At 40.5% G+C, this 25076-nt stretch overlaps 2 protein-coding genes across 4 annotated transcripts in view; one reads left to right on the forward strand and one right to left on the reverse strand.

Annotated features, from left to right (window-relative positions):
- The window catches only part of LOC143283790 (uncharacterized), a 30435-nt gene extending 15125 nt beyond the window's left edge, over positions 1 to 15310 (reverse strand). For 2 of the 3 annotated variants that reach the window (XM_076590157.1, XM_076590158.1), the window contains exons 1-11: positions 14626 to 15310; positions 10591 to 10732; positions 9875 to 10120; positions 8794 to 9221; positions 8255 to 8467; positions 6766 to 7046; positions 5724 to 5884; positions 4545 to 4686; positions 3011 to 3212; positions 2620 to 2715; positions 398 to 532 (exon numbers count right to left, since the gene is read on the reverse strand). In XM_076590157.1, the coding sequence (XP_076446272.1) occupies positions 398 to 532; positions 2620 to 2715; positions 3011 to 3212; positions 4545 to 4686; positions 5724 to 5884; positions 6766 to 7046; positions 8255 to 8467; positions 8794 to 9221; positions 9875 to 10120; positions 10591 to 10732; positions 14626 to 14676 (2097 nt within the window). In that variant the 5' untranslated portion in view covers positions 14677 to 15310. The remainder of the gene's footprint in view (positions 1 to 397; positions 533 to 2619; positions 2716 to 3010; positions 3213 to 4544; positions 4687 to 5723; positions 5885 to 6765; positions 7047 to 8254; positions 8468 to 8793; positions 9222 to 9874; positions 10121 to 10590; positions 10733 to 14625) is intronic. The other variant, XM_076590159.1, reaches the window with a different exon arrangement.
- A 546-nt stretch (positions 15311 to 15856) lies between these two features.
- LOC143283791 (protein FRG1-like) lies at positions 15857 to 23803 on the forward strand. The gene is made up of 8 exons (XM_076590160.1): positions 15857 to 16032; positions 17711 to 17814; positions 18874 to 18999; positions 20128 to 20297; positions 21478 to 21582; positions 21926 to 22017; positions 23007 to 23117; positions 23633 to 23803. Exons 1-8 carry the CDS (start codon positions 15968 to 15970, stop codon positions 23667 to 23669), a joined length of 810 nt encoding a protein of 269 aa, XP_076446275.1. The 5' UTR covers positions 15857 to 15967; the 3' UTR covers positions 23670 to 23803.
- The last annotated feature ends 1273 nt before the right edge of the window (positions 23804 to 25076 follow it).

Genomic DNA, 25076 nt, shown 5'->3' on the forward strand with positions numbered 1-25076 from the left:
ATCCAATCCCGAAATCACAGATCAAGCTGTTTTCTTTCTCCAGAAGTGCTGTTTCACTGCGTCATGTTGGTATCTCGAGACACCAATTTCAGAAGTGATTTCACATCGTACAGATAAATTGCTGTAATTTTATTTCCTTTCACCATCTGGAGTACATCGTATAATCATTTCAAAGGCAAATACTGTTGCATTTTCCCATTTGTACAACCCTGTCTCTCAGTTACCATGATTGGGAGGAGAAGACATCAGTTTACAATGTCTCTTGTCAGATATTTTGCAAAAGTACGTTTGTTGAGTTTCTGAACTAAAGTTTGCTGTATAAAGTTGTGTTTTTGTGGTGTTCAGAATACAAATGAAATAGTGACAAGGAAACAATGTAAAAAAAAAATCATAATACCTGTGTGACCTCATCTTTTGGCAATCTGGTGAGTATGGCAAGGAAAATGGCCGACTGTCTTTCTTTTGTCCAAGTCAGTTTTATACCACATCCTTTGGTTCCAACTGCCTCCACAGCATTTGCGTCTCTTGGAGCCTGAAGAAAACAGAGGTGTGTGTGGATCCACAGCAATACCAAAGCAAGTCAGAACAAACTGGATTTCTACGAACCACACAAGCATTCTCACTCTGGAATGTCCACTTGTTTAATGCCCGTTCATTTTCAGTGATTTCTCACATGCACTCACAAAAGACAGGGAAATATCCACAAAGAGAAGAAGAAAGAATACAGGGTCACATGGCATTTTAAATACTGATAGAGTCTTAAAAAACAAGACAAATCCAACAATATCATATTTGGTAAAGAAAGAAAGTCTATGTTTAGAAAATAATTCTAAGGTGTAAGTAATGAAATGGACTTTTTCTTTACTGCCCCATGTATTTCCAGTGACACTACGCCAAGCCGCTCATCCCAATTCCACTTTACAAAGCTGCACCTGGACCTGTTGAGTTTCACCACTCCCAGGGCCGGAAGTTCACAGAGGATCATTAAAGGTGGGACGCCATGTGGCCATACACCAGGAGACCCTGTGCTGCTGCCTTGTCACGTTGATAGTTTTCCGAAGTGTCTTTTCTGTTTCAACATGGACCACACAACACCCAAGTTCTCTTCCGAGCAAACACTCTCAGTCACAGAGCTGGGCAGAGTGACCGTCTTCCACCCCACACAAAACCACTTTCTCGTTCTTCCCTAGTAGCGTGGACTAGAGACTGCCGCTGCACCTATCTGATGATAGCGCTGACACTGAACACTTTGACATGAACTCACCAAATGTATGACATTGAAACAGAGATAATAAAGTGAGCGGGGCATAAAGACCACCGAATAATTGAGGCAATGTCTCTCTTCCTTTCATCATGAAAGATTGTGATGATAATGATGAGGATGATCATGATGAAGATCGTGATGTTTTGGGTATTCGTTCAGGTTTGACATTGTGTGACGAAGCTGTACTGTTACACTTCTTGCAGTGTTGCTAGGTTATTGTCATTACTATTGCTAACAGTCCAGCCCACCACACAGGTCATATAGAGAATGAATGTTGATCCCACAATAGCAGAAAAAACACAGGAATGATAATGATCCAAATAAATCGCCAAATTATCAAAGCAAGGTAACCTGAACACAAATATGATTATACATATTACACAAGGCCATACGTGACAGGCATACAAAACTTCTAAAAATATCATCAGGAAATTTACGCAGCCTTAATACAAAAAAAAAAGATGTAAAGTAGCAAACATGTCCGATTATAAAGCCTAAAAAAGAACAAATGTTCAATACTTTCCAGAAAAAAAGGAAATGGAGCATCAATGCAAAGAGCAAGAAAGGAAGAAGAAGCAACAGAAAGAAAAGTGCAAAGCCAGAAACAGAGATAGAAAAGAGGAAATTTCTGACGCATGATTTTCAGATGGAATACCATTTATACACGAAAGAACCTCAGGCATCCACACGGGAGGGGAAGAGGGTATTGGGGTGTGGGGGTGTGGGGAGTGTGTGTGGGGTGTGGGGGGCTGTGGGGAGTGTGTGTGGGGTGGGGGGGCTGTGATTGGGGTTAGACGGGGGTTGGGTGTGTGTGTGTGTGGGTCTACAGTATTGTAGACTTATTACTAGATAATACAGTATCACAGACGTATTACTAGATGATACAGAATTACAGACTTATTACTAGATAATACAGTGTCACAGACTTATTACTGGATAATACAGTATCACAGACTTATTACTAGATGATACAGTATCACAGACGTATTACTAGATAATACAGAATTACAGACTTCTTACTAGATAATACAGTATCGCAGACTTATTTCTAGATAATACAGTATCACAGACTTATTTCTAGATAATACAGTATTACAGACTTATTTCTAGATAATACAGTATTACAGACTTATTACTAGACAATGCAGTATCACAGACTTATTACTAGACAATACAGTATCACAGACTTATTAATACAGTATCACAGACTTATTACTGGATAATACAGTATCACCGACTTATTACTAGCTAATACAGTATTACAGACTTATTACTAGATAATACAGTATTACAGCCTTAAGAGCGGAACACCAGCCATCCACACAGCCACAGTCTGTATCACATTGGGTACATACATATTTCAGGGAGGGATACTTGCGAAGAAATGCTGATCCAACTGCAGTTCCGGCAAGGTTCATGTCGGATGCCACCGGACACACAGCTGCCTCCACCTGGCCAACAACAATGTGACAGAATAACAGGAAAAAAACAATAAAAAAAAAACATTGTTGTGATCAGAGAACGTCCATGTGCACTATCTGCAATCATAGTTTAGTGTGTATGTGTTTTGAGGCGTGCATCCTTGTGCCAGTGTATTCATGCGTGTGCGTGCGTGCGTGCGTGCGTGTGTGTGTGTGTGTGTGTGTGTGTGTGTGTGTGTGTGTGTGTGTGTGTGTGTGTGTGTGTGTGTGTGTGTGTACGATTCTTCCACCCAACCGTCATCAACAGATGCAGGACATGACTCACCTGTTCTGTGGCAATGTCCCCCATCTTCAGTGTGATCGTGGTCTTTCTGACAGTAACGCTGTGAGGCAGACTGGGCTCAGTCGCTCTGCTCAGTTCGAGGTCACTGTGGAAACGTCTCCCACTCAACAGGCTCGACTGGGCCTGCCGTGCTGAGCGCGTGTGGGCTGGGGTTTGATTCTGGTTTTTGACGTGTCTATCTCTTCTGAAACAGTGGCATGTGTGTGTTAGGATCTGCATATGTGTGTATGTTACAAGAGCAAAAACTAACTCAGTAGCCGCTCTAATAACAAGTGTTCTCGAGCTGAGGGATATTATTATTATTATTATACAAGTGGCAGATCAGGACATGCACGCATGGCCTCATCTTTGAGAACAAACAAAACAACTTTTTCAACTGGAAAACAACATCACAACAAACTCGCGTTTTGCAAGTGGCTGACTGACTAGAAAAAACAGGACGACTGACACAACAAAGGCATGACTTTCTTTGATTCTAGCAACTAGGTTTCAGAAACAAACAAACAAACAAAAAAAGATAGTGTAATGAACACATTAAGAAAGCCGAATGATCCCCTCACCTCTGTGTAATACCAATGAATTCTCAGAACAAGTGTAAAACTATTAGATAACATATACATCGTACCTGCCAACTGACGTACATTCTACAAATAAACAATCCAAACTGTTCGTCCAGATCAGTACATACCACCAGCCCCAATTCTACACAGTGACTCCAGCATAACACAAACCACTAGTTAGCACACATACTGAACCTAAAGAGAGCCAAAGGACATAACCAGGCAACGCAGCGCTTACTGATATTTATTTGTATTTGTATTTCTTTTTATCACAACAGATTTCTCTGTGTGAAATTCGGGCTGCTCTCCCCAGGGAGAGCGCGACGCTACACTACAGTGCCACCCATTTTTTGTATTTTTTCCTGCGTGCAGTTTTATTTGTTTTTCCTATCTTTCTTTCTTTTTTCTTTTCTTTTGTGTTCATGGGCTGCAACTCCCACGTTCACTTGTATGTACGCGAGTGGGTTTTTACGTGTATGATCGTTTTTAACCCGCCACGTAGGCAGCCATATCCCGCTTTCGGGGGTGTGCATGCTGGGTATGTTCTTGTTTCCATAACCCACCGAACGCTGACATGGATTACAGGATCTTTAACGCGCGTATACACATGAAGGGGGTTCAGGCACTGGCAGGCCTGCACAGTTTTTTCCTATCGAAGTGGATTTTTCTACAGAATTTTTCCAGGAACAACCCTTTTGTTGCCGTGGGTTCTTTTACGTGCGCTAAGTGCAGGCTCCACACGATACCTCAGTTTATCGTCTCATCCGAATGACTAGCGTCCAGACAACCACTCAAGGTCTAGTGGAGGGGGAGAAAATATCGGCGACTGAGCCGTGATTCGAACCAGCGTGCTCAGATTCTCTCGCTTCCTATGCGGACGCGTTACCTCTAGGCCATCACTCCACTGTGACAACACAATGCAAACAAATGATCCATCAACATACAATGTACAGCACCTGAAGGGGCTTAAACGGCGTCTGTCTGGCAGCGTGATGTCTGCCACACCCTTCACTCCCTTCTGACTCAGTTTCTGCTCCACTTGTGAGCACAGCAGTTGTCTTCCCATGTCCCACAGTCCGTTGATCACCAGGGACTTTTCTGGAAAACGACGTTAAGTGTAGGAGTTAAAGCACAGCTGTGTGGTCACCGCAAAGTCATTGACTATTTACGGTCATTGTCATGTCGGAAAGCTTATGAGAAACTCTTATCCGTGTTTTAGTCTTGTGCTCAGAAGAACACATATACACCTAAACTATCTCTCGCCCTCTCTCTTTCTCTCAAGCACACACACACACACACACACACACACACACACACACACACATATATATATATATATATATATCTTTATCTAGATATGTATATATGTATGTGAAGTGGAGTAATGGCCTAGAGGTAACGCGTCCGCCGAGGAAGCGAGAGAATCTGAACGCGCTGGTTCGAATCACGGCTCAGCCGCCAATAATTTTTCCTACGCCACTAGACCTTGAGTGATGGTCTGGACGCTAGTCATTCGGATGAGACGATAAACCGAGGTCCTGAGTGAAGCATGCACTTAGCGCACTTAAAAAAAAAAACCCACGGCAACAAAAGGGTTGTCCCTGGCAAAATTCAGTAGAAAAATCCACTTCGACAGGAAAAACAAATAAAACTGCACGCAGGAAAAAAAAAAAAAAAAAAAAGGAGGTGGCGTTCTCAGTGTAGCGACGTGCTCTCCATGGGGAGAGCAGCCCGAATTCAAAACAGAGAAATCTGCTGTTGCAAAAAAAAAAAAAAGAGAAATACAAATGCAAACACACACACACACACATTCACACACACACACAATGTGTGTGTGTGTGTGTGTGTGTGTGTGTGTGTGTGTGTGTGTGTGCATACATTTCCTGTTATTCTGTCTCACTTTCCTATGTGACATTTGTTTCTGCCTTTCTATGTGCTTTTATGTGTTTTCACCTCCGGTATGTCTTCTGCAGTCTGCTACATAGGCTGTGGGCAACAGATAATACACAATAGTGGTGTGCATTGCTTCGTGTTGTGGTACAAATTTGCGAGCACGCAGGCACACACACACACACACACACACACACACACACACACACACACACACACCACACGCGCGCGCGCGCGCGTATTACCAGATTCATCTGAAAATTCCTTGTCCAGAGAAATGGTATCAGAAGCGATTTTTCTTTTCATGTCATCCAGTTTGCTTTTCACTTCTCTCAGAACCCCTGTCGAACATTGGTAGTCCAGAGTGTAGCCGTTTTCCATGGATTCTTCCGCATCACCACCACTTCTGTAACAGACTCAGAGCATGTCAGAATGTAGCCTTTTTCAATAGATTCTTCCATAGCACCACCATTTCTGTAACAGATTTAAAGCATAAAGTTATTATGATCCAGGGCTCATTATGACCAGTTCCTGATTGTTAGGCCCAAAAGACTGCGTGTTGTGTCCGTGAGGGTTTCCGTTCGAATCCCGGATTTGGATTGTCAAGTAAGCATGCGACGGAGGAAAATGGTTTTTATAAATCAAAATAGTTGTGTCATGGAAAATTCAACTCTTAATTTTTAGAAAGAAAAGGCTGCTGGAATGCTTTGTTTACCTGACTGGGCTGTTGAAAATTTGTTGATTTATAAGTATGAAGCAGCTCGGTAAGCATCTTAATTTTTCTGTTTGTATAATCCTTTTTTTTCATTTACTCTGTTCATAAAAGGACAATGTAGCTCTACATTAGGCATATCACATTTCTTTCGCAGTAAATGTGCCCTCTCTTCCCCAGCCCCAGCCCCACCCGCCCCAGAAGTAAAAGATTGGTAGCCTCTCTTTGGGTAAATCTCTGCTAACTAACTGATGAGCAAACAAATCAAGTGCAAATTCAAAACTCTAAACTTTTAACAGCTAGAATTTACAGAAATCCAAACATCACACCACCAGCCCGTGAAATATAGATATTTTTATGAAGGCCAACAGCAAGCAATATTCAAATCCAGTTCTTCTTAAAAGGCCACAAGCTCCCTTCTCTCAAACACACACACACACACACACACACACACACACACACACACACACACACACACACACACACACACACACACACACACAAAAGGATTGGTAATCGCAGCTAACTGATTAAAGAAGCTAATGAAAGAAGTTGGTTTTATGACGTGCGCTTACTTGAAAATCAGCTCCTTGATTTGGTCCAGCTCTTGAGAATACCACTTTCTGAAAGCTTCCCCTTCCAGCCTTCCAGGAACACGGAACGTTTCCCCGTGTTTCTGGTTGACACTGACGAACTGACCCACTTCAGTGACGGCCTGATCCACGTCATCAGTGAAGCCATGCAGGTCCATGGTCTCTGATCCTTCTCCAGGCAGGATGACTGTCACTAGGAGATCCCTCTCAAGTTTGGCTTTGAAAGTTTGGAACAGCGGACTGCTGGTTAGACTTTGAGAGATCTGTTGAAAAGACCATTGTTTTTGGACAGTTTTCTAAAGAGACATAAATAGAATATTGAATCCCGACTTTGAAAGTTTGGAATATTAGACTGCTGGTCAGACTGGGAGATGTTTTTGGACTTTTTTTTTTTCTTTTTTTTTAAGAGACAGAAATAAAAGCTGGTCAGACTGGGAGATATCTGTTTTTGGACAGGTTTTTTTTTTTTTTTTTTTTTTTTTTTTTTTTAGGAGACAGAAATAAAATATTGAATCTCTTCCAGTAAACTGCAGAATGCATCTTCATGGCAGAAACAACTTCTTATCAACTGGTCAGAGGTATTCACTACAGTAATCAATAAATCTTCTAATACGTCAACAGTAGTTTACTTTCTTCCCAGCTGGTTTCCATCCAATACCATTCAACCACTCAGTACGCCTTTCAAACACACTTTACACAGCCCACCATGTGCTCTGGCATTCCTTATGGAGATGTTCACACATTGCTTTTCTGCTGCTTGTACTTCCATAAACAAGACATAGAGGTTCTGTTTTTTTGTTTGTTTTTTATGCTTCCATAAATATTTTGATGGTTTCAATGTTTATAAAGAGTGCAGTGGTTAGTGTAAAGGATAATCACACGTGGCAAATCTAATGTCATTCACACGAATGTGTACCTTATTTCACATTGCATTCCAGTTGTCGAAGACTAGTCGTGAATATGTCTTTCAGTCACAAACTTCGCACACTTACAGCTCTATTTATACGTGCTCAGTTCAGAAACTAGCACAAAACACATTGACAGTGGGCAAAGCCAGGCCCGTTGGACTGATACTGATATGTGCTGTTCGCAGCAAAATTCATCACCACGTTCCAGTTTTCACGTACCCATCATTCTTTTTGAAACTTTTTCTTCGTGCTGATATATATATATATATATATATATATATATATATATATGTGTGTGTGTGTGTGTGTGTGTGTGTGTGTGTGTGTGTGTGTGTGTGTGTGTGTGTGTGTGTGTGTGTGTGTGTGTCAGGGGAGAGAGAGAGAGAGAGAGAGAGAGAGAGAGAGAGAGTGATATTAGAAACGTATCCACAAGTATGTATGGCTATGCCGAAAGAAGTCAACCTTACAGAAATGTGCACGAAATAGTGCATGGCTATGTCTAAACAAGCCAGCCTGTACGGTGCATTTCACCACACAATAAAAAAAAAACAACAACCTCCCACCTCAACTGTTGCAGAAGAGAAGGCGTTCTGGAAGTCCTGTTTGGGGCCTTCCAGGTCCTCTTCAGTAAGGGCAGCGCACGTGATACACAAGTGGTCTATCTTCGCAGAGCATTTCGGGTGTCTTTGGACTGACTCTTCAAAGCGACTTCTTCCTCTTGTTAGCAAAAGCTCTGTTATTGGTTGGGCTACGGGCACGACTTCTTCCCTCAGATTCTGGAAAAAGAAGAAGAAGAAAGTACAAACTAAAATGGGTAGAGAAAGCAGGGAAAATGAAGATCAATTGGAGGAAAAGGAACGTAAAAAGAAAGAAATGAAATAAAGCGTGAAACTGGGAGAGGAGTGAAAAAAAGAACAAGGACTCAGATTCTCTTGTCTTTTATACTTTCCGTTCCTCTTTCATCTCTTATGGCTCGTGCTCCTTTGTCTTGTGCTTTTTCCTTTCTTGTCTTTTAACTGCTCAAAGCCACATTTATTCTATTGTCACGTCTTAAAACAGATATTACGTAAGAGTCAAGCAAACAAATAAAAGACCAAATCACCTGTTTAAGCTTCAAAAGCTGCAGCTGTGCCTCTTGACATTCCTCTTCTGTCCCTGAGAACACAACAACTTCCTCTTGCTTCAAAAACTTCATATCGCATCCTACAGAGTGGAGGTCAGAATTCTGCAACAACTGCCACTGGTATAACTGAACCGCAACTCGAGTTTCCTTCCGATTTCTCAACTGCTTCACCTCATTAGCAAGTCGCTTGTTTTCGGAAGCTAAGGCTTGAAGCTCTTGTTCTTGAGGAGTCTTGTCTTTTGCTGATGCTGTTCCTTCGGTCGGAGTCTGGTCGAAGCGAAAGGGTGTCGGTGACAATATACGCTGTTGCAGCAACGTGCGGTGAAAGGGTTCATACCATGGTTCTACTTGTACAGCTTCTCCCTCCAGAATTTCGTGATTGGGTTGATCAGTGACTTCTTTGGCAGCTGAAATAAAACAGGTCTTCAGCAAAAATATGGAATGGCATGATAATAGTGTAATTCCTGCTTCCTTGATACTGTGTTACTAAAAATGATAAGCTATCAAGAATCACTCAGCACACACATGTTTTTTGGACATACACATACACAAGCAAAGGAACATAAACGTGCGCACATACAAATGTGTTTGAGATGTGTTTGTGAGTCCACACCTTTCTCTCTTTGTCTATCACTAGTTTCAGTATAGCTCACACTCGGTGACTTATCCGCAACCAACCAGTCTCATGCATTCCATATTCTCTCTCTCTCTCTCTCTCTCTCTCTCTCTCTCTCTCTCTCTCTCTCTCTTTCTCTCTCTCTCTGTCTGTCTTTCCATGCATGTTTCGATCTGTTGCTGGGTTTTTTGAATGACTGATGGTAGACTTCTGATTGAATTTGAATTGACAAATGTATTCAGTGAATGCTCATCTGCATCCAAACATGCGAAGCAATGACCTATACATGATTATACTATTCGTATCCGTTTCCATATCTGTGTCAGCATCTCTCTCTCTCTCTCTCTCTCTCTCTCTCTCTCACACACACACACACACACACACACACACACACACACACACACACACACACACACACACACACACACACACACACACACACACCTTCAGGAGACGAGAAGTACACAACAGCGAACCCAAACTCCAAACACGTTTCACAATGCAACACTTCTGCATCACCGCTTCCAAATTTCTTGAAGTAGTGCAGAAGATGGTCACGGGTCACTTCCGGATCGGAGACAGGGACAAGGACTGCACAAGTAGTATCTGATATGGCTTCCACTTCCAGCGTGTGCTTTCCTTCAAAGGGGCAGCTGTGCAGTTCTTCCTGAACTTCCGAAACCATCTCTTCTGCAACAAGCAAAGAACATGTTCTTTTACAGCAGGTTTGCGTTATCTTTGTTATGGCTGTCTCTTGGGCCAGTTGTGCTCTCTCTCTCTCTCCCCCTCTCTCTCCCTCTTTCTCTCTCGCTCTCTCCCTCCTTAAGTTTAATGTCGCATTTCAGCCATAGGCACCTGACACACTGTCAAATAGAAAGTCATGCTGTCTTAAAATTGCAGCTGCACAAAACGTGATTTTCACCAGTCCGGCAATGACCCAACGAGGCCATCTGGAGGCTAAACAAAATAAAGCAGTCACGTCATATGTGCATATGTCAGTGAATGTTGTTATTCACCTGCTTCAGTCTGTGCTGCGCATTTGAAATGTATGAATGCACATTTATATTTCTGTATGTGCGTCTGTGTGTGTGTGTGCGTGCGTGCGTGCGTGCGTGCGTGCGTGCGTGTGTGTGTGTGTGTGAAACAACACTTTAACTTGCCTGTTGCATGCTGCTCCAAAAGGAGAAGAACACAATGGGATACACCCAGAAACGGCCGAATCTCTCCAATCCAGATATATCCTTTAGAATTCTCCTCCAGATAGTTCACCAGCTGATCTTTAGTCCAAATGGTTGGAAGATTCTGTGGAAATGAGTAACAGGGCTGTGAGTTTGACAAGGACGCTCACAGTGATAGCACTTCACATTATAGTTGCTTTTGTTGTTTTTTTTACAGCCCTATACAACATACACGGGTCAGACTCTCTCTCCCTTTAACACTGCTACCCACCCCCTCCTGTCTTCCCAACCATTTGTGACTTGGTAGTTGTGTTTATATGAAATGAATTTTTACAAAAAAGGGTCAAAATGCGTTCTAAAAAAACAAAACAACAACAACAACAAAAGTTCTTTTTACGAGATGGAATAAACCTATGGACGACACTGAAAGAAAATTTGCCAATGTAGGTGGGCCGGAAAATGATTAGATTCTGATTCTTTTTATTATTATTATCTACACTTCTGACTGCATGCGCGCACCATACAATGACAAGGCAGCGAAAGCGTGTGTAGGAGGTGCTTTAGCTGCCGCGCTAATACTGATACAGTTCAAGAGAGAGAGAGAGAGAGAGAGAGAGAGAGAGAGAGAGAGATAGATAGAGACAACACAAAAAACAAAACAAAAAAGAAACAGAATTGAAACAACATAAACTAATGAGAGAGAGAGAGAGAGATGACAAAATTAAATTCTTGAGAGATAGGCAAAATGGACTTTGAAGCACATCCCCCCGCCCCCTCCTCGACGCCATTCGGTACTGCGTGATGGCATGATCGGAGATGTTCAACATCAGTGATTTCATTGATAAAATCCTCGTAATAATGAAAGAGAGGGGCTAACCTTGAAAGCCCATTCTGCCTATCTTTCATAGTGTGTGTTTGTCTGTTGACTTTTGGATTGTTATTAATGACCCAACAAGTATGTAGCACAAACACTTGCAATGCCATCCATTTTGCCCATCTCTCAACACATGTCTTGTGTGTTTGAGAATAATGACTTAATAATCACTTGTCATTAGTACTTGTTCATGATTTACGTTCTTACACAAGTTCTTATCAACTCTGTACTTGATCAAGTTGTTATAAACAAGTACTCAGTCACTTTCTTGCTAAAACTGAAGCATGATCAGAACATAACAGTTACTAACTGAACACATTTCTGCAACATTATAGTGAACATGAACTGCGACGAGACTTTGGTGGCCTCTGCAGAGGCCTCAAACCCCAGACTGATGAAATAAGTCTACTTGACAAAAAGGAGAGATTAAGGGTCGACTCTGTTGCTGCCTGTGCTACGATAAGGCAATACTTATGAACACAGCTGACTATTGAACAGGTTCTACAGCTGACACCACATGACATCGTGAAGTGTCATGCTAGGTATGAATCAAACTTTGGTTGTTCACAAATAATTAAAAGCTCAGGGCACATTGTTTTTAGTATAATACATTAAAGTCACGAGTTGGTCTTTCATTTTGATTCAGAGGCTGACTTGGCATTCGACCACAGTTCTAAAAATAGATGGATAGCTCACTGGCCAGAAAGCTGAAGCCAACTGGACGCCATACTGAGACTCATATCCAGCTGTCAGTCCGTTGAGAAGTCGTCTGCAAACTGATGGTAGTTTCCGAACTGTAACCGTGTGTCTTCGATGAAATCGTATTATGCTTGCCCCCACAACAAGCAAAATGTTGTGTCTTGATTGATATCTGCCAATGGTTTATTTACCAAAGTTATTACAGGAAAACAGTGCAGTGACATGTGCAAAACTGTGTTGCTGTGGAGGCACACACAGGAATGTCAGCTTAACTAAAGCCACCAGCAAGTGAAAGCTTGCCGTGAAGCAGTCATCGTAGCCACGTGAGCGTTCGGTTACATTATTATATGAAGCTACCGCATCGCGTTGTACTGACCCTAGTGGCAAAATGGCTGAATGAACACTTCCGCTGGCTTCAGTTAACAACGGGGCTCAAAGATGACATGTGCTGTCCACCTATTTTTAGAGCAGTGCATTCGACCTGTCACATGACCTGTTCTGACCAAAGAGCACAGGAGACACTTGCCTGAGGCATTCAAAACAGATCTGGGACGATACTGATCTCACTTGTTGCTGGACTAATAACTCTTAATCATATAAATTGGAACAATATAGAGGAAGTTACGAACCAACCGGAGATGAACCAGCCAATATTTGATTTGCTTTTTTTGAACAACAATAGCAGCAATGTGATATTTAAAAAAATAAAAGCAAAGGCTGCATGCTTGTCTGATGTGCTGTGGAATGTGTGTGTGAACCAAACTGGTTAAACCAAAAATATCAAGCATGTTTTTAATTTTCAAAGTACTGGGACGAGTCGGAGCATCAAAGTGAAAGTTTGTATCATCCAAAATGACTGTACTGCTGGTGCTAGTCTTACTGCACAGGTCAAGCAATTCACGGAATTCACCAAAGAACACTCTGTCGGTAAGCTTACTGAGGTCAGCTCGACAGTCCCCCGTTTTATCTGAGTTAATGTTCAATTAACTCTTCTTCAAATTCAGAGCTCAGTCTGTTCAATTTTGAGGGCAACATTCTGTTGCCTATACCCCTCCCCCCTCCCTCTCTCTCTCTCTTTCTCTCTCCATCTAATTCATCATCAAATTCAGCATGTAATCTGTTTAGTCTTTAGGACAGCTTCCTATCATCCACAGAATTTAATAAGTCTAATAATATTATTATCAGTGACTTTTAGAAAAATGAAAAACCCCACACACATACCTTACATACATACCTACCTACATACACACACACACACACACACACATATATATATATATATTGTATTCAACCCCCCCCCCCCCCCCCCCCCCCCCCCCCCCACACACACACACACACCTCAAAATATCTCTTTCCCTCCCCTCTCAGTGTTTGTGTCAGTGTAAGTCTCTCTCTCTCTCTCTCTCTCTCTTGTGTGTGTGTGTGTGTGTGTGTGTGTGTGTGTGTGTGTGTGTGTGTGTGTGTGTGTGTGTGTGTGTGTGTGTGAAGGAGAGAAAGAGAGACGCAATGACATTTTATTGAATAAACATAGACCCACATGTTCATTTCAAGCTCCGCTCGCCACAAACAAGTTGGATCAAAGAATACAAAATTGGATTCTAGATGCATTCACGCCTATTTGTGAACATATGATATGCACCTGCATGCCAGCCAGCACACATGCACGAACACACCGTTACACACATTCCAACCAATACATACTTACACACGACTGCATGTGCATGTGCATGTGCGCGCGCACGCGAACACACACGCTCGCCTCTTTGACACACCGAGTGCTTTCGGTAGTTATCGATCTTTTTTTTTTCTCAGGTTTCTTTTTTTTTCTTTTTCCTTTTTAAGTGCAAGTTAAACCAAGTGCTCCCAGGTGTGAATAGTTTTACTACACCTATTCAAGTCTAAATATGAAACCGAAAAAATACATTCCTATAAAGAACATCATGGAATATAACAGGTTTTGTCTCTAATGACTCGTAATAATCTTAAAGAAATAAATATAAAAAAGAAGAAGAAGAAAAGGAATATATGCAAGACGACGAAAAAAGATGGGAGCCAATAGATATGTACATAATTTTATTTTCACTCCACTATATACGATGTCCCTAAATCTACCCTGTTCCTGGTGATTTCAAGTCGGAGAGAGAGAGAGAGAGAGAGAGAAATTCTTTATTTCGAGGATAATAGATAAGCACTGGTGTGCTTTTTTACATCCAGTCCCCGCCCTGAATAGGGTCTACACTACACAATATTTAATAAAATGAAAGCATGGTGTTAGTAGAGATACACAACAGAGGGGAAAAAAATATGCATAAGTCAAAACAAAAACAACAACCACAGAGAGAGAGAGAGAGAGAGAGAGAGGGGGGGGGGGTCTCTATTTCAGTTGTTTTTGCTCGGAGAAAAAGAAAGAAGGGAAAAGCTGAATTCGAAGCGTGCAAACTTACCCTCACGATGACTGTACTCGTTGAAGTCGATGTCGACTGGTAAGTAGCCATGTCTGCCAAGAAGTTACACCCTGTAGTAGACCTATATTTCGCATTGATTCCAAAATCTGATGGCAAAAGATCCAGTGGTATTCCCAGAATGTCGAGCTGGCTCTTCTCTGCTTTTTCACAACGATGACTTGGTAGCCTTTCACTCAACAAATTCAGTCGTCTCTCAACTCTTTCCTATAATAGAGTGAAACCCACCCTTTCAGTTTCGGTTTCGTTTCCGGTTCGCATCACGGCTGACTAGAATATGAGAGTCTATATATTTATGACTGTGGGTTAATTATTACAACGTTACTGGATTTTTTTATGATGAATTATGAAAAAGAGAAGTTTGTGTAAATAATGTTACGCACGTATCTGTGTTGCTTTGTCCATTTAAAGCATCGCTTAATTGATACTTCCTGATGTGTTTGGTGAGTGCTCTGTCTTCACGAAAGTGGGCTACACTTTTCTCGCGTCCACTGATGGCTCACCTCTGGTCGCGATTCACAATTTTGTAGACTGCATCATGTTCACCGCTTCTGAATTGTAGACTAATTCGAAAAACCAGTTAGCTGACGGAAAGAATCCTGTCCGTGGACGCCGTATAAAACATTAAAATGTAGGCCGACAAGAAGCCGGATCTATCTGAAGACGTTTACTTCTTATCTCTGTATATATGATATACTATAGCCAGGGGAAGAAACTTGATAACAACGTGACTAGAACTTGTGTTTCCCAGCGAGTCAAAAAACACAGGCGCATTAAGAAAGGAAAATATTTTGGATTTGTCTGCTGGAGTGTGTGTGTGTGTTGTGCGTGAGTGCGTACACACACACACACACACGTCACACACACACACACACACACACACACACACACACACACACACACACACACACACACACACACACACACACACACACACCACACGCACGCACACACACACACACACACACACACACACACACACACACACACACACACACATTATGCAATCTCTCTCTGTCTCTCTCTTACACACACACACGCGCGCGCGCGCGCTCTAAATGCATATACTTGTTTATGTTTTCGTCACGTCAACAATTAAAAACATAAGTGCACTTTTAATGCAATAAATAGCTGCCGATAAAACTCAAAGTTCTTTGGGTGGTTTTAAATTTGTTGACTATAAAGCGGATGTAAAGAGATAAAAGTAATGGGAGAGCACTCTAACTTTTATTTCCATTTTGAGACGTCTTGCATGGGGTTGAAAAACAAACAAAAATATCGTCGATTCCATTTCTCTTGTTTACTGTGTGAGAAGTTACCATAAATGGCTGATTCATATTCTTTTGTGAAGGGTGGGAAACTCACTTTGAAAGGAAACAAAGACAAAAAGTAAGTTTCTCAAAGAAAAATAATATCTGTTTTATCACTCAACAGTGCAGTTCAACTCTTCAGTGTTTATTTTTCGTGTCCAACTGAGACCAGCAGAACAGCAAAGAGGGCAACTACTGTCCTATCTGGATTAGAATTTGATTGTAGTGGAGAATGTTGTGCCCAAGTTACATCCCCGCACTCTTGCCCAAGAGCATTTTAGGACAGTCAATGAGTCAAGGTTGGGATGGTTCGGAGGTTCCCATTTCAATATCGAGTAATTAAGTTGCACTCTTTTCCTCCACCTCTCCAGTGTTTTTTTTTTAAAGGTTTTAATTTTGTTATTTCATTTTAAAAAATCTCAGACAGTGTTGAGAGAACGTGTATCACTGTATGTTCCTCTGTGTGTGTATGTGCGTCACTTTGTGTGTGTGTGCGTGCGTGTGTGTATGTGTGTGCGCGCGTGTGTGTATGTGTGTGCATAAATTAATCATGCATGATTTAATGGATCTCACTCTTAATCTTAGTACCTGTAATGTTTCTCAGCTCTGTCAGTCTCTTTCAGCTTTCACACCCATCTTCCTATCCCCCCGCTCTCTCTCCTACTGTCTTACTTTTAGTCTCCATTCATTTCTTATCAGTTTGTATGTATACATTATAGTGGATTCGTTTTTCCCTGGTGTTTTACTTTTTTTTCCCATGCATATGTTCAGTGCAGGTTACTTTTTTTTTCCACTCATATGTTCAATGCAGGTTTTAAGACATGGCTTGAGGTTATTGAGAAATCCATGATGGCAACTGAATGTGATTGCCAAAAAGCAAAGCCGTGGGCTAGTCAAACTGCATACGATGGACACATTGAGTGACAAGACATGCACACGTACCCAGCAGGCCCACTGAAAACAGAAACATATGCCATAAGAGGAAAACTTGAATTATGAATCAGTGGTTCAGGCACACTGGCTGCACACACACACACACACACACACACACTGACACACCGTCAGACACACACGCAGGCAAGACACAGACACATACATACAGACAGACACACACACACGTGTGTGTTAGTGTGTGTGAGTGTGCCCGGTGTGTGTTTTATGTTTGATTTTTTTCACCTTGATATGGCCTTGAGCTAAGACGGGCTGTATGAATACAGGATACAGGAAAGTAAGATGGGTGCATTGGCCATATGGTTACTCAGGTTATAGCTGGTTTCTCACCTAAAATTCTAGAATTCAATCCCCAGTTTTGGCACACCTAATGGGTTAAGGGTGGAGATTTTTCCAGTCTCTCAGGTTGACATATATGCAGATCTAATCTACAATTGCCTCAACGGCTCAAGATCCTTTGTGTGTATAGACATGCAGAAGATGAAATATGCACATTACAAATCCTGTAATCATGTCAGCATTCAGTTGGCAATGGAAACAAGAATGCATCCAGCATGGACATCCTTGAAAATGGAGTGTGGCTGCCAATATTACTTGGTAAAAAAATGGTCATTAACGTAAGAGCCCACTGCACACACCATATGAGTGAACATGAGTGTTGCACTTGCAGCCAATGAATGTAGAAGAAGAAGAATAGTTTTATCAAGAATTCTTGATGATTAACTGAATCTCACTATTTTTAGTTTTTACAGTGATCTGCTATTTTCAGGAGTGTCTGATAATATATGCCCACTTGCTGATTTCAGACTGAAGAAGCACAAGCACAAGAAGAAGAGAAAGCATGACGAAAGTAGCATGGGAGAATCTTCGAGTACAGTCTCACACAACAGAGAGGACACACAGGATCATGGTATCAGATGCTTTGGTGTAGTTAAGAAAATCTTTTAAACCATGAATTCATCATAAAAAGTTGGTGAAGCACTTGATTTAGCATTATCATCATAACAAGTACCTGTTCAAGATAACATCTATAGAAAAGATGATGGGCACAATTACTGAGTGGTTTAAGCATTGGACTTTCAATCTGAGGGTCCAGGGTTAAAATCTCAGTAACTGCGCCTGGTGGGTAAAGGGTGGAGATTTTTCTGGTCTCCAAAGTCAAAATATGTGCAGATCTGCAAGTGCCTGAACCCCCTTCATGTGTATGCGCATCCAGAAGAACAATTATGCAGGTTAAAGGTCCTATAATCCATGTCAGCATTAGGTGGGTTCTGGAAAGAAGAACATATCCAGCATGCATGCCCCCCAAAATGGAGTATGACTGTCTACATGGTGGCATAAATAAACAAAATGGTCATGCACATAAATTGTTACACGTCTGTCTGGGTGTGTAGGTGTGAGTGCCTGAAATCTGAATGACACAGGAAATGAATGATCAGCGCCCAGTGGCAGCCGTTGTACAAATGACTTGGTCTCCAACAGAGGATAGGCGTTTCTTAGTATCCGTATCATCATCATTCAAAAGAAAGATATTTGAAAAATTGTGTAATTAGAAATTTATTTATTACCCCTTCATAATGTGTGATATATATATGTATATATCTATATCTAATAATCTATATCTATATATCTCTATATACATATATGTGTGTATATATCTATATCTAGGTATTTAGTGAAACTTTGACATACTTCATCTCCTGTTTATCATAGTTTGTAATAAATGTATTGTGAAAAAAGATGACAGCTTATGCAGTGTAATGGTCATGATTGAAGTCAACTTTTAGAAATTAACTTCTGTGATTATCAATATTATCACTACCAAAATACACCTTCATCAATACTTAACAATAGTAGGGCTAGAATTGAAGGAATAATTATTATGGTAATAAATCTATGGAATTGTAATTTTTTTTTTAATGTTATGATGATTTTTTTTTTTTTCAACTGATGAAAGATGCATTGACAGGTGGCTGGTGGGAGATCAAGAAATTTGATGACATCAGCGGCAATGTGGCTTTTGAGATAGGTGACCGAACGTACGTCAGTGCTCTTGACAACGGCCTTCTGACCTTGGGACCTCCACGATCACAAGGTACAAGTTCTGTTCTGTTGAAGGATTGAAGTTTGGTAGAAAAATACATGAAACCACATTGGATCATGTATGATCATGAGGTAGCAAACCTGTTTCTAATTTAAGTATAAGGAATGAAGTTCATTAGAAAAATACATCACAGTGCTTGGGAGGTCAATGAGGGCTTGAGCTGGAATGGAAGAAGTGGAGAGAGAGAGAGAGAGAGAGAGAGATTGAAATGCTTGGAAGGAAGGCTGGAGCTAAGATTGAGAGAAGGGAGGGTGTGGAAAGCACTTGTTTTGTTCCTTTTTGTTGCTCATTTAATCCATAAATGGGTTGTTTATCAGCTTAGTTTGTAGGTAAGCACACAGCTTACTCAGCTTATAAAAAGTGATTTTATAACTACTGACTGTCTGACTGTCAGCCAAATTTTGAAATTGACAAAAATTGTATGCCATGAAAAATTTACAAGGAGAATGGTTTTACTACCAGTTTAGATTGTTAAGAGTAATGGATTGTGGGGTTTGCACTCTTGTGGACTTGAATTGGTTAGTCAAGGTGGAGCTCTTCTGAGTCTAGGTTTGTCCAGACCTGAAAGTGCCTGAACCCCCATCATGTGTACACACATGCAAAAGACCTAAACAAAATTGTTAAAAATTCTATTTATCCATTTGACTATTGATTATGGTCTGTGTTTAACTGTTATTCTGTTAAAATCTAGATGATGACAGGTGAAACAGCTGAGTGGTGAAGCCGATTGACTTTCAGTCTGATGGTCCTGGATTCAGTCCTAATATCAGTGTCTGGAAGGTTAAGGAAGGAGATTTTCCTGTTCTGCCAGGTCAGCTTGTGTGCAGACCTGCTGGTGTCTTAACCACATACAACAGAACAAATGCACATGTTAAAAATCCCATAATACTTGTCACTGTCTGGTAGGATATGGAAACACAAACATACCCAGCATGCACCCCCCCTCCCCTGTAAACGGAGTATGGCTGCCTCTGTGGCAGGGTAAAAACAGTCTTACACATAAAAGCCCACATATGTATATCTACACTTATATATAAAGTGAACATGGGAGTTGCAGCTTATAATGCAGAAAGAAAGAAAAACAGATGCATAGTCTGGTGGCTTTGTTCATGAATGAAGGAGAGGCGCCAGATCCCACGGAAGTGTTCACTGTGCTGAAGCTGAGTGAGACCAAGGTTGCGTTCAAGTCTGGCTATGGGAAATACCTCAGCGTAGACATGGAGCGCAGAGTGGTTGGGCGTTCTGAAGCTATCGGCAACAGAGAGCAGTTTGAACCTGTTTTTCAGGATGTGAGTGTTATCTTCTGTATGTGTGTATTTGTGTATGTGTGTTTGTGTGTCTGCATGTGCGTGTGTGTGTGTATCATAACAATAATGATTGTATTGATTAATCTAATAGTTGTTCACTAAATATAGTGCATATGTGAATGTGGGACCTTTTTAAGTACAATCAAAGCAATTACACTGAGAGTGACAATAATGATAAAAATAGAAAAAAAACCATTGAAGCCTAAAGTCCATCATATATATGCACACACCTATGCACAGGCATGCATGAAAATCATGGAGGAATCACACACATCCTCTCAACCACAACAACATACAAAACAAAAAAATGAACAAAACAAAAATGGAGCAAAAAAATTTGCAAAGAAATTTATTGCCCAAAGGGAAGTCACTGAGGGTCTGTTTCTTGGTGGAGACCCTGTTCATTCTGCTCATATTTTGATACATTTTGCAGAACAAGTTGGCTATTTAGTATGAAATAATCAGTAAATCACTATTTGTCGGTCTTTTTTCTCTCTTTTTAAAAATTTATTGAGAATCATCTGTTGTGCTTTTGGGAAATACTTTTGAATTGTTTGTTTTTGTAGAAGAACCAGATGATATAAAGAAAATTATAATGTGAAGCTATATGTTATTATTGATCTCTGAAATGCTAAACTTTACAGCAAACAACCATAGTTGCAGTGAAAGACTAAAATTGCTTTAAGTTATACAGTAATTTGTTACTGTAATCTGCGGTGCTGAAGAAGTGGAAGAGGGAGAGAAAGAACAATACTGTGCGCGTGTTCATATGCCTTAAACAATAGGGATGTGTGTGCACGCACGTGTGTGTGTCTACATCTTGTGCGGAATGGGTGTGGGTTTGTAGGATGGAGTTGGAACGGGATGATCTGTGCGTGCGGGTATATGTGTGTTTTTAGTATGCACACGTCATTGCTTTTTTTTTTTAAATTGTAAACACTCAGGGCTTTTGTATCATTAGATTGGGTGTACCAAATGTCCTTTCATTATTATTATTATTATTATTATTATTATTATTATTAAAGTAATTAACAAGAAAGTGGTAAATGAGATCTGGCTTATTGTTTGATGGTTTTGGTATTGAATGCTGTTTTTGATTAACAACATTTGTTGGCATAATGAATAAAGCATGTGTAGCCTGTCATAATACTTCTGTTGGCAGGGTCAAATGGCACTGAATGGGTGTAACAACTGCTTTGTGTCAGCTGATGATGATGGGGACATTGTGTGTATGTCTACAACAGCTGGAGATGAACAGATGATTAAGGTGACTTGTGTTCTGGGTCAGGAGATCGAGTCTCCATGTATGTATGTGTGTGAGGCGAGCTTGTGTCAAGGCATGCGCATGTGTGTGTATTTGTGTGCGTGTGTGTGTGTGTGTTGGTGTAGGCTTGGGTGCATGTGCACATGAGCAAGCTAATATGTTTCCTTGTGAATGTGTGTGAGTGAGAGACACATGTCTACATAAAAGTGTGCGTTGGAGGGTATATGTAAGACTTTGTGTCTGCTGGCTGTCTGTATCTTTTCTCTCCATTCCTCCCCTCTCCTTCTCTGTTAATAGATAAAAGGAAGCATTACATTATTTTCAGTTACTTTGGTTTATATTCCAGCTTCGATGCAACTTGGACATAGAAGAAGATCCACTGGAAAAGGTGCCGAAAGAGGAGCGAGGTTCTATCAAGGATGCAGAAGTTAACTATGTGTAAGTACATCTGAAACAACTGAAGGCAAATGAGGTATGAGGAGGGCTTTATCAAGGATGCAGAAATAAACTATGTGTGAGCATTTATATCCAAAACAACTCTGAAAACAAGTTAGGTATGAGAGAGGTTTAATCAAGGATGCAGAAATAAACAATGTCTAAGTACATCCAAAACAAGTGAAGACAAGTGAAGTATGAGCAAGGCTTTATCAAGGATGCAGACATAAACTATGTGTGTTAGCATATCCAGAACAGCTCTAGAGACAATTGAGATGACTGTTTACAAAGCACAGAGAAATAAAAATTATGCATGCTTTGGAAAAAGTCCATGCAATGATTTTTTAAATATATTTTCATGTTTTTTTCTGTTTTTGTTCATTTATTTATTTGCTTCAGCTGCACAGTTTATGTTCATTTTCTTGTTCCAGCTTTATCATTTATTTTTTGCAAAATAGTGAGAGAGTTTAAAAACTCTGTTACAAAAAGTGAAGTTATTAACAATCTTCAATGTTTGCTACAGAGGTGTTGTTTTTTGTTTGTTTGTTCGTTGTTGTTTTTTTAAGAAATGTTTTTGATAAGAAAGAGTATATCATAACAACACATTTTAAGTGCCATTTTCTGAAATAAGGGATCCAGATTAATTATAAATTCAATGTGAAAATGACTGCAGTTCTTGTTTCTCAAAAAAGTGGTTAGTGAGAGAAAAAGAACTTTATTGGGATTTCAGGAATGACGTTTTTTCTGTTTTTGTACTTAAAAAAAAGAAGAAGAAAAAAGAAAGTAATCACAGCTCTGATGTACCTGTTTCAAAGAAGACAGCCTTCATTGCACAGGGTCAGGCGGGAGGGGGCGGCGGGTGGAGGGGGACGGGGGGGGGGGGGGGGGGTTGGGGCGGGCGGAGGAGTGTGTGTGTGGGAGGGGGGGGGGGTGAGCAGGGGCGGAGAGAAAGTAACCACTTTTAAATGACACTTTCTCTGTCACTGCTACAGAAAGAAGTTCCAGAGTTTCCAAGATCGCAGACTGAGGGTCAACGAGAATGACAGGGGGGAACTGAAAGAGGCTAAGAAAGACGGCTATCTTCATGAGAAACTGCTGGACAGGTAAACTGAACCCAGTGCACTATGTGAATGCTGCATTGTCATGACAGTAACCAGACCAGACACTATGAAATTATATTGTGAAAAGAACTTGGTGAAGAAAAAGAAAAAGACTGACAAAAACAAAATGTTTAACAAAAATTGACTTTTTTTTGTGATCATAGATTGCAGTGAAGTAAAGTGACAGTTCCACAATGGCACCTTGTCAGGATCAGTCCAGTAATAGTTTCTTCTAAGAGTACAGTAAGTTGGATTGGCATCCGTACATGAATGTACACACGCACACAAAAACACACATTCACATACACACACAAAGAGATACACAAACACATAGAGACTATTACATTGGTTATATATATTTTTTAACCCATGATGCAATCTTTTCTTTACAAGTTTATGTCAGTTATTATTCTGCTCTTAATTAAAATTTTGGTAATAGTGATAAGTTATTTGATCAACTGAGTGACTGATGGACAGATAATTTCTTTCTTTCTTTCTCTCTGTGCTCTTGTTTTCAGACGTGAGAAGATGAAAGCCGACAGATACTGCAAGTAACTTCCATGGCATCCACACTGCTGTTTTCATTTCAACTTTTTTTTTCTTCTTTTTTTTTTAATAGAAATATTCTTCTCAATTTTAGTTCACTGCATTTGTGAAGAGATTAAACATTCATTTTATAAGGCAGCTAATTATGACTGTCCTTGCTTGTTTACTTCCCTTGCTGTTTCCTCTTTGCACACACACACACACACACATGCTGCCTGCTTTCTGCTTGTCCTGTGATCTGTCAGTAATCTCCCCATCATATTTGAAACAATTTCTCCTCCTGCGCAGATAAAAAGTCTGACTGTTCTGATAGAACAGTCAGTTTTTTATATTCTTTGATGTCAAATGGACATTCTGCAAACCACTTACTCAGTCATTCAGTGTCTTGATTTTATTTGACAAATGTTTAAAACATTATTATCAATTTTCTTTTATCTGAAACCATGTATATTCCAAATGCAGGTCTGTCTGATTAAGAATATGCATGCATGGACAAAGCAAATTTGAAACAGGTTGTAAGCATTGCTGAAAAACAACAAGAAGAAGAAACAAACAAAAAACAACTGAAAAAACAATAAAACATGCCAAACAAGTGAAATAACAAACAAAAGTGAAAAAACAAAAACTGAAATTGTGAGGCATCACGTTTATATATTAACTGAATCCAGGAGTGGGTAAAAAGTGTCAGATATGAATTTATAAAGCCTGCTTTTTGCCACTGAATATTGGAGCTATAGCCCACAGACATAGAAAAGGAAGAAAAACTGACCTGTCAGCAACGGTAAGAAACATTAGGCCTTGTAAACACAATGGCAAAAGGACTTAACTAGACTCATGTGTTCAGTGTGTTATGAATTTATTTTCTATTTGTATTTGTATTTCTTTTTATCACAGCAGATTTCTCTGTGTGAAATTCGGGCTGCTCTCCCCAGGGAGAGTGTGTCACTACACTACAGTGCCACACTTTTTTTTTTCTTTTTTTTTTTTTGTATTTTTTCCTGCGTGCAGTTTTTTTTTGTTTTTCCTATCGAAGTGGATTTTTCTACATAATTTTGCCAGGAACAACCCTTTTGTTGCCATGGGTTTTTTTACATGTGCTAAGTGCATGCTGCACACGGGACCTCGGTTTATCATCTCATCCGAATGACTAGCGTCCAGACCACCACTCAAGGTCTAGTGGAGGGGGAGAAAATATCGACGGCTGAGCTGTGATTCGAACCAGCATGCTCAGATTCTCTGGCTTCCTAGGCGGACGCGTTACCTCTAGGCCATCACTCTTTTTATGCCTCTAAAACAAAAACAAAAAAACCACCACAAAACTAACCCCACCCCCACCCCCCCACACCCCACACCCCAAAAAAAAGAAAAGAAAGAAACAACAAAACAACAACGAAACAGAAAACAAAACAAACAAAC

This window comes from Babylonia areolata, chromosome 7 (assembly GCF_041734735.1).
Source record: "Babylonia areolata isolate BAREFJ2019XMU chromosome 7, ASM4173473v1, whole genome shotgun sequence".
Taxonomy (NCBI): domain Eukaryota; kingdom Metazoa; phylum Mollusca; class Gastropoda; order Neogastropoda; family Buccinidae; genus Babylonia; species Babylonia areolata.

Bases quoted from the DNA above. Each gene is read 5' to 3' on its own strand.
- LOC143283791 (XM_076590160.1), top strand. From the start codon at position 15,968: ATGGCTGATTCATATTCTTTTGTGAAGGGTGGGAAACTCACTTTGAAA. The intron at 16,033-17,710 runs GTAAGTTTCTCA...TGCTGATTTCAG, and splicing joins AAAGGAAACAAAGACAAAAA to ACTGAAGAAGCACAAGCACA. The intron at 23,118-23,632 runs GTAAACTGAACC...TCTTGTTTTCAG, and splicing joins CATGAGAAACTGCTGGACAG to ACGTGAGAAGATGAAAGCCG.